This window comes from Morone saxatilis, unplaced genomic scaffold (assembly GCF_004916995.1).
Source record: "Morone saxatilis isolate NCDOM2014 unplaced genomic scaffold, NCSU_SB_2.0 Contig8, whole genome shotgun sequence".
Lineage (NCBI taxonomy): Eukaryota > Metazoa > Chordata > Actinopteri > Moronidae > Morone > Morone saxatilis.
In genome coordinates, this window is record NW_023340257.1 from 10,265,573 (window position 1) to 10,280,835 (window position 15,263).

At 40.2% G+C, this 15,263-nt stretch overlaps 1 protein-coding gene across 1 annotated transcript in view; it reads right to left on the reverse strand.

The window, feature by feature from the left end:
* The window catches only part of si (sucrase-isomaltase (alpha-glucosidase)), a gene marked incomplete in the record, with an annotated part of 65,722 nt that overhangs the window by 26,698 nt on the left and 23,761 nt on the right, over nt 1-15,263 (reverse strand). Inside the window, 9 exon segments of the mRNA XM_035680514.1 lie at nt 120-326; nt 430-579; nt 4,085-4,276; nt 4,796-4,845; nt 5,630-5,718; nt 5,981-6,105; nt 8,596-8,652; nt 12,794-12,878; nt 13,887-14,041. Of these exon segments, the coding sequence (XP_035536407.1) occupies nt 120-326; nt 430-579; nt 4,085-4,276; nt 4,796-4,845; nt 5,630-5,718; nt 5,981-6,105; nt 8,596-8,652; nt 12,794-12,878; nt 13,887-14,041 (1,110 nt within the window).

Consider the following 15,263-nt stretch of genomic DNA (forward strand, 5'->3'; position numbering starts at 1 on the left):
GTGTGTGTGTGTGTGTGGATGGATCCGTTGAAATAAAGAAAAACAGTTAGACAATGACACTGAGAAGGCACAAACACGATTCAAAAGAGGATTCACCACTAGCATAAAAAAACACACACCTTGAACTGCAGCATGTCACTGCTGTGGTAACGGATCTCAACACGGAGTGTGTCGATGTCTGGTGACTCTGGGCGACCATTGCTCCTGTGTTTCTTGTTCCGAGTGATATCAACTGTCATGCCTGAGTTAGTCTGGTCGGTTCTGGTCACAGAGTATCCGTAGTCTTTTGGATAGAAGCACCATGGAACACGTTCAAGTGTGCTTGGCTGAATGAGGACAGAAAAGAAAATGTATCAACATTGTACAGATGTCTGAAAAGTTAGTGTTTTTTTGGTTTGTAATAATAACCTCATCTGTGTCACCCCTCACCTTCCAGGTACAGCCTCTGGCCTTGCACTTAGCCTCATCTGCATTCTCCTCTGGATAGCAGTCGAAGCGCTGATACTCCTCCGCCACAAGTTCCCACTGCACCAAATAGGTCTCCCCAAGGGTCAGGGAGAGGCCTTGTAGGGACAGAACCTGTGTGTGTGTGATAAAATAAAGGGGAGGAGAAAGGTGGGAGAAAGCAGAGATTATTTAATCCAAGTATGCCAGTTTGAGACCATTCTTCCCAAGTTGTCTCTGAGTCTTCTTATGCAAGTAGGCCCAGACATGCTTCCTTGAGACAGAATGTGTGCTTGACAATGCGTGTGCTATCAATTAAGACACAGCTGTTAATTTCCCTCGCTGTTTCAACAGCCTCTGCTGGGAATTATGAGTCATTCTCACAGCAAATCTTAGGGAGCCCCTTTCTCTACAGTCACCATATGATACATCCTCAGCTGCTGAGTAGACTTCCGGGATCTTCCTCAGTCTTTGTAGCTCGTGTTATTTTATTTTGGAATCATGCTTCAGCAATTCTTCTGTGTAAAATGCATCTTGCAGGACACACACAAGAAAGCATATTTAAAGAGAAGAAAAGAGAAAGGAGACAAGGCACGATTTGGAAGATGGATAAATAAAGAAATTAATTGAAGGGAGAGAAAGAAAGAAAAAAAGAAAAAGACCGCACAGGGACTGTTAAAGGAATCATTTTAGACATGCACTGTGAACAATATAGAAGGCAATAAAGCTATATAGTATGCAGGAAATTGTTATATAAACCCAGTGTGGCTCACATATTGCACTGCTCTATTTAAGTGTATATGGAACTAATGATGTTTGGTGGCTGTGAGCTATATTCAAGGCCCAGTCCAACTAGGCATACGAAGACTGATGGACATGACAAGCTGGAGTTTAGGTTTAACAGCACATTTACCCTTCACCCGCAGGAAATGATTACCGCTGAGAGTCATTTGATAAATGCATGCTTGCATGTGTGACCAGAGAGACCTTGAGGATCTACACAAGCATAGTGATGACCACACGCACACATGAACACACGTGCAGACAAATATACACAAGCGCACAAAGCAAATCTTTATAGTATTATCTAACTGAACCTCTTGACACTTTACAGACTCTTGCCTTTTGCTCATAACCCTGGGCACTTGCTGTAGGATCATCTTTCTCACACACGCACACACACACTCAAACAAACCTTTCACAATCCTCACCTAATGTAAATTGTTATCATTTCTTACACTTAGAGGCTAACCTTGAAATGTACAGTAATGGTTTCACTCCTAATGAAACAAATGGCAGATGCCTAAGAGTCACCACTGTAGAACTCATCCAGCCTGCATCTGTCCTGCATCAGGACAGCAAGGTTCTACTGACAAAGTGGAAATAGCTGAAAATATGTCTGGGAGTTTTTCATATGCTACGACTATAGAGTTCGGTTATACTGGCTATTTGCCATTTCCAAATGTGATTTACTAAAAAAATAATAAATCTAATAAATAAAGTGTAGCAATTAAGCTGTAGCAAGTAAGTAAGAAAACCTGTACTTATAGCACTTTTAAAACACAATTACAAAGTGCACACACCCAATGAAACAAAGCAAAACTAGATGCAGACAAAACAAAAAAACATACAAAACTATGTGTGTGTGAAGGAGATCTATATAAAGGCTTGCTTTTAAAGATGGGTTTTAAGGAGCTGCTTAAAACAGTCCAAAGATTCAGAAAATTTAAGCAATTGGGTACAATGATTGCAGATGGTTGTGGCTAAAACAGCAAGCCAATCAAGGGATGCAAGAACAAGGGTAAGTGGGACCGACAGTTAGTTCTAGTTGCAATTTGGACCAACTGTAACTGATTTAAAGCAGCTTGACTGAAACACATGTAGAGGGAATAACAATAATCTATATGGGAGAAAATGAAAGTGTGAAATAATATAGTGTGAGGAATCTGTGGAAGACAAGAAACATCTAACTTTTGCAATATCCCTTGCTGAAGAAAACAGGACTGGACAAGCTTAACATGATAATCAAAAGTCAAATACTGGTTGAAGAAGATGCCAATATTCAAAATGGTAAATTTAATATAGCAAAATATAGCAAAATGATCCAATAAACTGAAACTACAGTGACAAAATGATCAGGTCCAATTAAAATAATCTCTGTTTTGTCAGGATTTAGATGGAGTAAATTAAGACAACCAATCATGGTTGGTGGCTAAGCAGTCATGGAGGAAGGGAAATTGATTCAGGTTATTGGGTTTTGCACAAAAATAGATCTGTGTATCATTTGGCACAACAGTGATATAACACGTCTTGAAAGTGGCCAAACAAATGACCCAGAGGAAGTATGTAAAATGAGAAGAGATCTGGACAAAGAACAACATAATTATTGACACAAATATTTCTCAGATAGAAATTAAACCAGTTTAAAGCTAATACAGAAATGCCAACCCAGTTAGCAACCTATTGAGTAAAATGGCGTGATAATTGGTGTCAAAGGCAACAAATCGAGTTAAATTGAGCAGAATAAGGATAGAATATTTACTTTTTTGTGTGTGTGCATAAGAATGATAGCGACGCTCTTAGTAATGCGGTTGCTGTGCTTTGCTTGAGGCGAAAGCCAATATTGTTTGGCCACTTGGAAGCAGCGGGACATTCTGTTAACACAGACATATTATCACATTATAAAGTTTATCTGGTCTCCATCAACTCCTGAGGAAAATATCTAAGTCCCTATAACTGCCAAATTCTTGGCCATACTCACTAGCTAGTCACTAACTTTGTCTGTCTGGTGTCTGGTGCTTGGCAGACAGTGTACAGTAGGTTTGTCAGGACTTTTTTACTGCTGGAAACAAAGTTGTAAGAGAGGTGAAACTAAACCAAAACAGCAAAATAATGGGCTGTGAAATCAAAACAATGTGCTATGAAATCCTTTGTGTGAATGAGCAAAATCAAGTGACAATCTGTGTTCATCTCTATATACAAATTATAAGTTTAAGTATAAGTAAGTATTTTTCTATTCTGACGCAGTGGTACAGATTTGTGCTTTAGACAGCTATAGAAACACCACCGTACTTCAATGGCTACCTTGATCCCACGCATTGACAGTCCCTCTACAGACACACACGCACACATACTGGAGGGTTAGCCTCTCTGAGCCTTTAGCTTAGTTACAACACAGGTACCACACAGAAACGACCTTCAAAGTGCTTCGAGTGACTCTAAAAGCTCCAGCGGACTCTTTGTGTTTGCAGCGTAGACACGGAGAGTCTGACAGCAGCTGCTCATTAGCTCTGACTAACAGCTCGTTGTTTATGCTACGGTACTGTGGCCAGTCTGTCAATCACTCCAGTTGGTGTCGAGGCCACGCCCCCTAAAGTCGCTGTCCTTTGCAGATCTCTGATGCACTTTTTAAATTTGCTGAGAGGGAGGGAGCTAGCAGAACTAAAGGGTGGGGTAGTTACACTTTTATATAAAAATAATGATTTGCGTGGCCATATGCCTACACACATCCTGGAAAGGCTAAGCACTTAAAAGACATTTTGAATTGTTCTTCAGTGTTTTTTGTAAAAAGAAAACAAAAAGTAGCTGTTTTTAGTTTGCACGTGTGCATGACGATGTCCCTGAACATGTGTGTGTGTACCTTCTTGGCTTCATTGTACTGTATGTTGGAGTTCGGCAGTGGTGTGGTAGAGTTTCCAGGTGTTCCGGTGTTAACATGAGTCACAGAGACGGACATGGGAGGATGAGGCACACCGAGGACAATAATGTTGTCAAACTTCAGGTTGTTAGGGTCCCTGTAGCCAGCGTGGGTCACCTGCATTGTCAGCACTCCCTATAAGGCAGAAGACACACAATTATATGTCTGATTTGAACCCATTAAAGTTATTATGTGCACCTAAACAAAAGGTGCTTTTTATTATTGCTATTTTATTTTTTTTAATTGATAGACCATATTTTCAAATGTACAACAATCACAACATACATCACCTGCTGTTATTATGCATACTGGTAAAGCAACCAGTTTATAAACTCCCAAAACTCATATCCATCGGTCAAACAGCTGTTCCCATAGATTTCCTGTCTGTAAACCCCCCACCCCAGTGTATTGTTAACATATAGGAAAAACTCCACTGTTATACATTAAACATGCAAGGGAATCCTCAGTGCTGTGAGAAACATGGGGTACTTGATCCAACAAAGCTTTAGCAGTGTAACATGGATCAATCATCCTTGGTGTTCTGGACTGGGAAAGTCTAAAGTCTCTGGTGGCTTTGAACTTTGAACTGGAGTTCAGATCAGAGAGAATATGTGGATTTAAAAGATGGTGTGGATGTATGTGAGGGAAACTTACATAGAGAACGGAGAACTTGTAGTGGATGTGGTTGCCTGTTTTAACTGTTTCTGTAAAAAGAAAAAGGAGTAGATGTCACACCACTGATTTAGAGTCACACAGAGTAACCGACTTTCACTTGTTAATGTGTATGAGCTGACTGATAGTGTTTGCACAGTCACACTAGCTAGATTTCCATCCAGATATAGTGCAAACCTTTACCAGAATTAGAGAAAACTACCAAAAGAAAATGCAAATTGATGCATGTTTCCATCCACGAGCATCTAAAGTGAATATTAAGAATCCGTTCCTCAGCTGGTGGCACTAATTCTCTCTAGTTTGGATCCATTAAACCACTGCAGAAGAAGAGGGTGCAACAAGATGATTAAATGAATGCCAATCAAACCTCTAATGGAATTGGAAACATGATGGAAAAATGACATTTACCTTGGTTTCATTTATTATTTTGAGGAACATTACAGAACACTCATCACTCCGCACAAATCTGATGTTTTCGCCTGTCATTACTTTTCATCACTTCAGCAGATGTTTACGTCACATTTACATCATAATTTATTCAGTAAGTCTATTTTAAAGATACACCAACTTTTACTACTTTTTAGTACTTACTTTTACTAACCCTTTTTTACAGTATCTTTTACAAAAGTTTGCCAGTTCCTTAGGGTTTTTATGCTTAAATTGGAAAAAGCGTGTAAAAGCAGGTAGATGGAAATACTGACTCATGTGATGCTTTGTACTAAATGAGATAGGAATTTCAATTTGTTTTTATAAAAAAAAAATACTGTAATGATGTAATGGTAAAAACAAGAAGCCAATGATCCTGTCTTACAATACCTCTTGAATCCCCATCATCCCAGAATAGCTCTCCAGCTGCCTGGTTGTTGTCATCAAGAGCAACGATCAAACCCATGGGGTTACGCCGACTAAAGACATTCAGATAAACAAGCGCTAAAGTACAAACACCATACTCACATGTAGTTACAATTCAGTGTCAATCAAACCATAACTAATTATATCTGTGCAGTGCACATTAATCAAAACAGATAGCACAATTTGATACATCTGTCGTATATACTACACTTTTGGAAAGTTTCAACATTATTTGAGGTGGTCCAATGTGTGTGTGCGCCTGTGTGTGTGTGTGTGTGGTGTGTGGTGTGTGTGTGTGTTTGTGTGTGTGTGTACCTGTATGTAGTGGTGACATCCGGTCTCTGCGTGGGGAGGATCGCACCACCTCTAATGTGTAAACCAAGCTTGTCAGCTGGTAGATACATATCAACATGGTTTCTGCGGTGTGCCAGTTTTTCCATCTGATTGGTAGGACAAAAACATGTCTTAACTCAAGTTAATGTAAATGTGATGCTCTGTGGGCAAGGCAATCCCCATGCTCCCCTTTCCAAGATTAGGACAGTTGCCATAATTTAGCTTGGGCTGGGAAAAACTGGCTTTGGGCTTTGCATGAAACTGATGTCTCTACAATGCAGATTGAATTCTTCTGAACACTGAAGCAGAAATGCAGGGACAAATGTGTTTGCCATTGTTGATCAATGAATCAGTGATTGATCTGGTCATGCAACCCTGCTGGGGTATTTATTGTGTCCAAAGCTGCTTTGCAATCAAAAACAGAGAACACAGGATACTGACTCTTGAGTTACAGCATCATAGTAAACCTAAACACATAAAAAAAACAGTGATGATGACTTTTTGCTCAGCTATACATTCCACTCTTACATAATTTGTTGTATAAAGGTTTTTGTGCACAAATATTGTTTCTTTCTTTTACTCTGGGAACTCCACAGACCTCACTGTGCACACATGGAACTACTTTCTACTGAAAAAATAGTCCCCATGATATCTGTTCACTGTGAGGTTTGTAGATTATGCAGAGTCATGGGTTTTTCTACTGTAATTTGTTAACCTGTGATATCCATAAATAAAATGCCAGTTGCCTCTGTTGTATCTGGGTTGCAGCAGGAATCTTAGAGAAGAATATCTAGAAACCCAAGTAAGCCAAACCCTTACTGAATGACATTACCACTGGAGGTAGAAGATTTTTTTTTCCTTTTTTTATTTCCAGTTATTTAGCATAATAAATACTGCATGTCCTTTTAGCTAATAGTTATCTAACAAACTCAAGCCTAATTCTGGCCTTGAAGGTGATTTAGTTTTTGGAAAAAAATTAAATCCTTACAAAAAAAGTTTTGAAAATGCAGTGATCGAGTTGCTTGAGGAAAATGTCAAATGTGTTATTTTTAGCATTATGATGATAAAATGTGAGACTGTGCTGTTCTGCTAGGAAGCACTTTTCTATAAAATGAGAAGACAAATTCCTCTCTCCGGTTCTGTGTGTGTCTCTCTCTCTCTCTGCCCCTCTATCATTTCTCTGAGGACACAGATAGAGCACAGTTAATTTCTGATCTCTTGAGGACTTAATCCTCAGACCAGCCTAAAACAATTTAAAACTCTCTTCCCTCCATCTGCTCTCATTCCCCTTCTACCTACTTCCTTCTCCACATCCTGTTATTCTCTCTTGTGGTGCTCTAATTCTTTTTTTTATCCCATTTTACCATTCCCATGGAGGTCTGTGTGTGTGTGTATGTGCATGTACCATTTTATACAGTACAGTAGACTATGGGTGAGTGTGTGGGCTGGAGTTAGTGGAGCGTCTACAAGCAATTTCAGATCTTATCACCCCCTCATTGTCTGCCTTAAGGAGGTCTTCTCTAGCCTTGTCTTCTCGTCTTCTCCTTATTCGTGCTGGCCAATCCTCCCATCTTCCCACTTCTCCACGTACTGTAATTGTCGCCCCCGTTTTCTTCTTCTCATCTTCTATTTTGTTCCTGCTTTCCCCCCTTTCTACACGGCATGTATTGTCCTTCTTTTCGCTACATTGTCTTTGTTCAGCTTCCATTCAGTATATTTGTTCTTCCCTCTGTTTTTTCTTTATTCCTTTCCAGCTCTAACTTGTTTTTCTTGGTCATTTTCACTACATCAATACCCTTCCTTTCTCCTACCCAGATAATCACAGGGGACCAACCACGACAAGGGGCCGGCGGCAAGACAGCCAATCTAATCGTTCATCTGATCAGTGGCCGCTTTACATCGCCACTGTGACACCCAAATAAGGTCCCAAAGGAGCTCAACACCTCTTTTATCTCTCTGTCAGGGAGATAGTCTCTCCTCTCTTCCCTGTCCCCTCTTTCACTCTATCTTTGTCCCCACTTTCGCTCTGTCTTATCGCTCTCGTCTCAGTGTCAAACAAAGAACTCGAGGCAAAGACTTTCATGTGATACATGTTCTTTGTGTACTTGTTACTACCACTAATGTAACACCCCCTCACAGTCATTGTTGTTGAGCACTAAGTTTACCAATTAATTAGGTAAATCTTTACAATCTAATGTATTCTAAAACAAAATGCAAATTAATCATCCCATTTTCCTCTTTATCATATTCATAAAGCTTGTGATGTTCAGTTTTTAGGACTGAATCAGATCATGTGTATTCTATTCTATTCTATGGTATTTAGTTTTTTATACATTGTGGTTTTGAATCAACATTATATTGGAAGGTGTTTTTAATAGTCTGTCCCTGTCATGGATGTATTTTGGGTGGGGGAAACCATGGAGAATATAATAACCGTAGGAGGTGAAGTGGCTGTAATGTCCTGCTGTAAGTATATGAATTAATTTATATGTATAACAACAATTGTACCATGTCAAATTCTCCTAATTATAATTAGCACACTGTTGGGAATTTCTCTTGAGACACATCTGAAGAGGAAGTGATCAGAATAGTCTTACCGTCTCATAGTCGTACCACACAGCATCTGGGATATATGCCCTCACCGTGTCCATACCCTGCAGACAAAAAAACAAACTATGTCTTCATAGGTGTGCATGTTTGAGCAATGGTCTAAATGTTTGACATTCTGCATTAAAGGTCCAGTGTGTACCATTTAGAAGGATCTATTGGCAGAAATGTAATTCATAGGTATGTTTGCATTTGTGTTTTGTAGATTGTTTGTTTTTACAGTAGCCCAGAATGGACAACCCAAACACTGGCTATTAACATAATATTTTGTGCAAGTTTGCAGCCACCACAGTTTCTCCTCAACACTTGAAAGTTTGAGCTGTATTCACAGGGTTGCAATCTGCAACTTCACCGCTAGATGCCACTGACTCCTCCATGCTGGTCCTGTAAATACATTGTACGCCTCTGATTTGTGGAGTAGACATCAAAAGATGTCAGCTTTGTGTTTTGTGTCAAAGCGTTCCTGTGTCTGATTTGTGTTTGCACCCAGTAACACCTGCTTTAGCTCACTGCGCAAATCCTGACACTTTAATCTTACAAGACTAAACATGAAGAGAGAAGCTACAATACTCCAGAAGAAAGTACGGATATGACTTGCTGCTATAAATCACTGCGACTTAATAATAAATAAGAAGAAGATAAAATGGTTCCATCAAAGAGGTTTATTTTAAAACTGCCTATCATCTGATATAAAGTTTCCACAAAGCCCTTGTGACATTTCAGACTACAGTGCTATGATGCAACAGATGATGGAAAAGACAGCATCAGGCAGCGAATGATAGGTGACACCCTTTGATGGCTTACGATGGTGGACAGACAGGAACAATCAATAGAAGTGCACCAAGCCTTTGATAGCATTGTCACTTCCCTGCTCTTTCTGACAGGGCAGAACAGAGGGAGAGAGAGAGATAAACACAGAGAGCATCAAAAGAAAGAGAGAACCACAGGTCCTCCTCATAACAGACCAAATTGTGAAATACACTATGTCAGCTGTGTAGGCCAAGGCCGTCTGTCAAAGCCACCAATGGCACCAACATCTCGCTCCCTTTCTCCCACTGTCTCTCTCTCTTTCTCTCTCTCCAGCAACATGTCCTATTTTGTGACCCTATGTGGCCTGTTATTAGGAATAAGAAAGAGTGATGATATGATAAGGAAAAAATAGGCAGTTGAAAGAACAAGGAGCAAAGGATAATTACACATAAGCAAATAAGATACATTTTGAAAAGCAATACACCCAAACAGTGCATATGAAACACCATAAAGAGTAGAGACATTTGGCTTTAATGGCCTGCTAAACAAATGAAATGACTTAATGCCATCTTTAGGGGCCACATTTGCAGTTTGAGGCAGATCACCTGTCACAACCGTTGTATGGCCTGTGGGATAACAGCCTGCGGAAATGGATGCTCCCCCTATACCTCGTTTTCTGGTGTCTGATTAGCTAGCGGCGCCTATCACTCACCCTGCTGACAAATGGGAAGGGACTGCAGGACTTAGCGTGGCTGCTAACTGTGATTGAGCGGGACAAGGCGTGAGGCCTGTATCCTCATTTAGAGTACTGAAGTTCTGTTAGCCATAAGGTAAGATTTGATCAGGTGGGCCAACGATTCATACTGGCAGACTGATCAGATGGTAGCTGAAGTAGATGAGAGAGGCACAGAAGACACAGAGACAGGGGGGGATAGGGGGGTGAGGGAGGGGTGAAATGAAATGAAATGGGATCACAAGGGCGAGTTGACAGCAGCTGATTAAGAGAATGCAGATGAGGTAAGGGATCCAACGTTTGATGAAAGGGTGAAAAGGGAGTAATGGGCAAGAGGAGGGAGAGTGAAAGCATGGATGAAGACCAGAGGGGATGACAGAGAGAGAGAGAGTGCAGGAGATCTCCCCGGTTTATCACAGAGATCAAGGTTAAAGCATTGACTGATCTGAATGATAGAGCAAGAGCATCATTAGAGAAAAAGAGAGGCAGGCGGACAGAGCAATAAATAGATAGAGACAGAGAGAGATGAGAATAATGAAAAAGGAAAGTGAAGGTAGGATGTGAAGGGTTGTTAAAGATCAGCCTGTGACCTCACTCGAGTCGCTGACACTCTCTTCATGTGGCCCTTCACAGCCTGATGCATCTGTAACAGATAGTAGGCACTCTGTTCTTAATGCCTGCCCTCACCCTGGCTTAAAGCACAGCACCACAGCTCAGCAGCACCCTGTCACCACAAAAGATGAATATTTAGCCACATCGGATCTGTAGCTTGGAAAGAGTCCCTTTCAAGTGGTGGAGCAGAGGTCTGATATGCCTCTAAAGCTTATGTCAGTGTGTTAGTTTTCTACAGCAGATGACGGTTTTCATTTCAAAACAGGCCATGTGTAGTAATTCGATGTTACTTGCAGACACACCAGGAAATAGCTCTAACATAACGTGAGAGAGGATGAAAAAAGAAAATAGTTTAGAGTTTCTCAGTTGGAGAGTTATTAAAAAATTACTTCCCTGATCCCTTACACATGTAGATTTAAATTACATTATTATGAACCATTCAATGTAAATAATTTCTCAAACCCACCTTTAAACTGGTTGGCAATGGGTAATGTCAATTGTGATTGGCTTGTCTGCATTCTGCTATTCTCTTGCATTTCTATCAGAAACAGAGTTTCGCTGTGCTAACTTGCACCTGTTTGGTAATTCTCTGCCTGTCATGAACTTCAGTATACAGAAGTGGGAGGGGAGGTTCAGTATGGGGTCTTGTCAGCATTGATCAAGCAGCATGGGGCATCTCCTGTATTTTACTCTGGTCTGGTTTGACCCAAATTGAACAAGTGTTACTCAGAACTTACAAACTCTGTGGATGGTAAGTTGGCCATGATTTTAAATTTAAACTCCCTCAAGCAGAGAAAAAATTACTTGTATTTTTCATTCCAGCGGCATAGGCTACTGTACATGTGGCTGTGGTGTGAATGATTGGTTTCAAACATAGACCTGTCAAAATGTGCTGTGATGCATTAAGTGAAAATTGTAGGGCTGAATGCATCCTCTGCACTTGTCAGGGACTGGCTATTAGATGCTTTGCTTACAGTGTCACCCACATAGTCTATCAATGAGTGTTGAAGTGGAGTTCACTGTACTGTTAATTCACTCATGACATGTCTGCACCACCACAAGCAAGGTCATAATTGTTCTTCAACATTTAGTTTTAGTTTAGTTCTATTCAGTTATCAGGGCACTTTGATGCAGAGCACACACACTTTTAAAGGTTGGTCATAATTGATGCCAGCCCCTAACACACCCACTGATAATGGATTTATTTTCATCCTATCCTGTTTCCAATTGCACTACAGTTGAACTGTGCCTCTAACCTTAAAAAGACCCAAAGTAGGTGCACTTTTGACTGCTGTTTGTGTTTGCCTCGTTTGCCTTTTTGATTCACAAAAAAAAAACAACCTGCATAGTCACCTTATGGGTCTTCCATTTCCCTACCCCTAGGACAGCTTGAACCCTGCAGCACTGCAAGCTTAAACCCTCCCCTCCTTCTTTTATTAGAAACTTTTCACACTTATTGAAGTTACTTTATCCCCGGCCCCACTATGAATCCAATTCGCTTTCCACTATTCTGTAATTCACAAGAGGCCATGCTAAATTGCTTATTAATCAGGCCACTTTGACATGACCGCAATCGCTGTGTATGCGCGCACATACAGGCACACACGTTTGCATGTTCACACCGGCGCACGCATACACACACACACACACACACACTATGACAAACATGCACAAACACACAGATACACACTATCTACACTTCTAATCTGCTAGTAATGAGGTCAGTGCTCTCATTAGAGCTGAGAGAAAAGAGGGAGGATATGAAAGAGAGAAAAAAGAGGGATGAGAGAAGGGGAGGGCAACAAAGAAAATCCCATGTCATGTTTTCCCAGTGGAGGTCAGGGTGTGTGTGTGTGTCTGTGAGTGTGTGAGTGTGTGTGTCAGTAGCTGATCATCTCATTTGCATCATCTGCAAGACACATCTCTCTATGTATGTTTCTATATATACTGTATATGATAGTTTGTGGGTCTAGAGATGATTATATTATTACTATTAAGTACATTTTGAGTGAGCATGTGTATTTGAAAGACAAACACATGTTCACCTATGTATGCATGTGTATTCTGCAATGTTTTTTGTGTTATTGACTGACCGGGTCCAATACAGGTGTGATAAGCAGGTGTTTCCCCCAGAGGAACTGGCGGTCCACTGTCCAGGTGGCACTGTCAGAGTAGAACCTGGGAAGTGACAAAGAAAGGTATGTAATCAATTAGACATATTTTTTACAATATTCTGACTAACAACAACATATTTTAGACTACATTCATTGCGTAAAAATTACCATATCCTTTGCTGCATAGTTCCATTAACTTTGGGGAAATATACATATGTTAGTATGCTAAATGTTCTATTAACACTTTTTCCACCCTCATTATTCCTTATTCATTCTTTTTTTCAAATTTAACAAAGTTGAAAGGAACATTGTGGGCCACACTTTTCCACTAAAGCTCTAAGCCTATAATTAAGATGCAGGAATGTTGACCCAGCTCATAAAATCACCGCCATATTTCACATAGTTTCCATAATGAGACAATTTTAAAAAAAATGAACTTATTTGTCTCTAGTGCTTCCAATGAGTTCAGATAGCTTAAAGGAAAACACTGCAAAACTTTTAATACATAAATAAAATAATGATATTCCACATGCATGTATTGCTTCACCAGCCAACTTGGTATATGCAATAAGGAAAACAATGTTTTTCATTAATCTACAGTAATATAATCATGTATTCCAAAGTGCAAAAACTGCTACATAAGTAGTTAAAGTTCAGAAGGGGCATGGAAGCTGTACTTGTATTGGCTAATTGGCTTCAGCTATTGCAACATGGTTTAAAATGATTGGCTAATTCACAGCTGTGTGACGAGAAACATCCAATCATATTCATGCAGGTATACAGGACAACCCGTCATGATTATTGTTTTGAACAACTTTTTAAAGGAGTAAATAATAGCAGTTTGCTACTCGTCTTCTGCTAGCTGTGGTCAGCTGGTCACTTCAGATGCCAGGACAGAAGCTGTGTTTCCCCTGATTAAAGTAGAGAGGAGGCCTGGCTTGCTTGTCACATAGATTCAGGATGGTGGCTCAAAGTGGCCATGTTGTTTTGGGGTTTTAGTCAAATGCTTTGCGAGTGTTGCTGACTGAACTGAGGACCTGACAGCATACTTACAATATTTTGAATGACTTACTCGTGCATGACAGGGCGCACAACAGTTTCCCCTGTGGTGTGTGCTTTGTAGAAGAGTGTGTAGAGGTAAGGCAGAAGTGTGTAACGTATCCTCAGGTAATGTTTAGAGCTCGCCACCAGTGTTGAGTCAGGGCCAAACACAGCTGGATCCTGGGGCTGGAGACAGAAAGATGGATTAAACAGATGGGGTTGATGAATGAGAGAGAAGATAAAAACTAAAGATTGTTCTTTTATCCATAGGGGAAAAAAAGAGAAAGAGATAGGGGGAAGAAAGAGAAAATTTGTTTGAATGAGGGAAATGGAGTGAGAGGAAAGGAATGTGTGAGGGAGGAGGCATGGGAAGGGAAAAACAAGGGAGGTAGAAAAACATGGAAGTATTTTTTTTTAACATCACAAATTTATTCATGATGAAAAAGTGGATATTAAACATATTTATAATGATTACAAATGGAACTGAACATTACATAGGACTAATCTAAAGGCAGAGTTTGCAAAGAAAATGAGCAAAAGAGAACTTGAGAGAAAGACATAAAAAGGGAAAAAGTGTGTGAGAGAGAAACAGAGAAGTATGATTTAATTTCTATGATAGTGGAGAGTGAGAGGGTGATTAGCTGCTAACAGGCCGTGCTCCTCTCATCTGGCTAATCATTTATGCCCTCGGCCCCTCTGAGAGTGTGATGAGAACTGTGTCTGTGTTTGTGTCTGTGTGTGTGTCTGTGTGTGTAGGTGTGTGTGTGTATGCGTGTGTTTGGATTGGCCTGCATGGCCGTGTGATGAGAGCCATGATTAGGGCATAGCAAAGGTCACACATTAGCTGTCTCATTTAGTGGAAATCGTACTGCAAATTTATCATCATCATGTCCCTTTCCTCCAGCAAATAACCCCCCCCCACCGTCTCAACTTCCTCCATGCAACACACATGATTTCTTAGTCAACCGGCCCTGTTCCCTACCTCAATGCTGTGCTATTTTTACAGCAGTGATGAGCATGAAAATGTCACATGGAGAATGTTGGGAGAGCATCAATTTTCAGGCTATTCAACACTAAAGACTGACTTTTCTCTCGGTATTTGTGTTCATCTGCAATAATAGCTCAGTATGCAATGTCAATATAAACACTTTAGTAGGCTCAGTGGGGGCTTCCTGAGTTATGTGACATTGACATTTATAGAGTGCTTGTTGAAGATACACATAAATTTCACCATATCTTAATTATAGCCCTAATTATTATTAGACCAGTTTTGTTGTTATTGTGAATCTGGTCTATTCTGGCCTACAAAAGGTTTTTAAATACCTAGCCTTAACTAAAAAAGCTTAGCAACCGTAACAAGGCAAGGCAGGCCTGTTAAACTTTATATTGATCTGCTTTATAAAGCGAT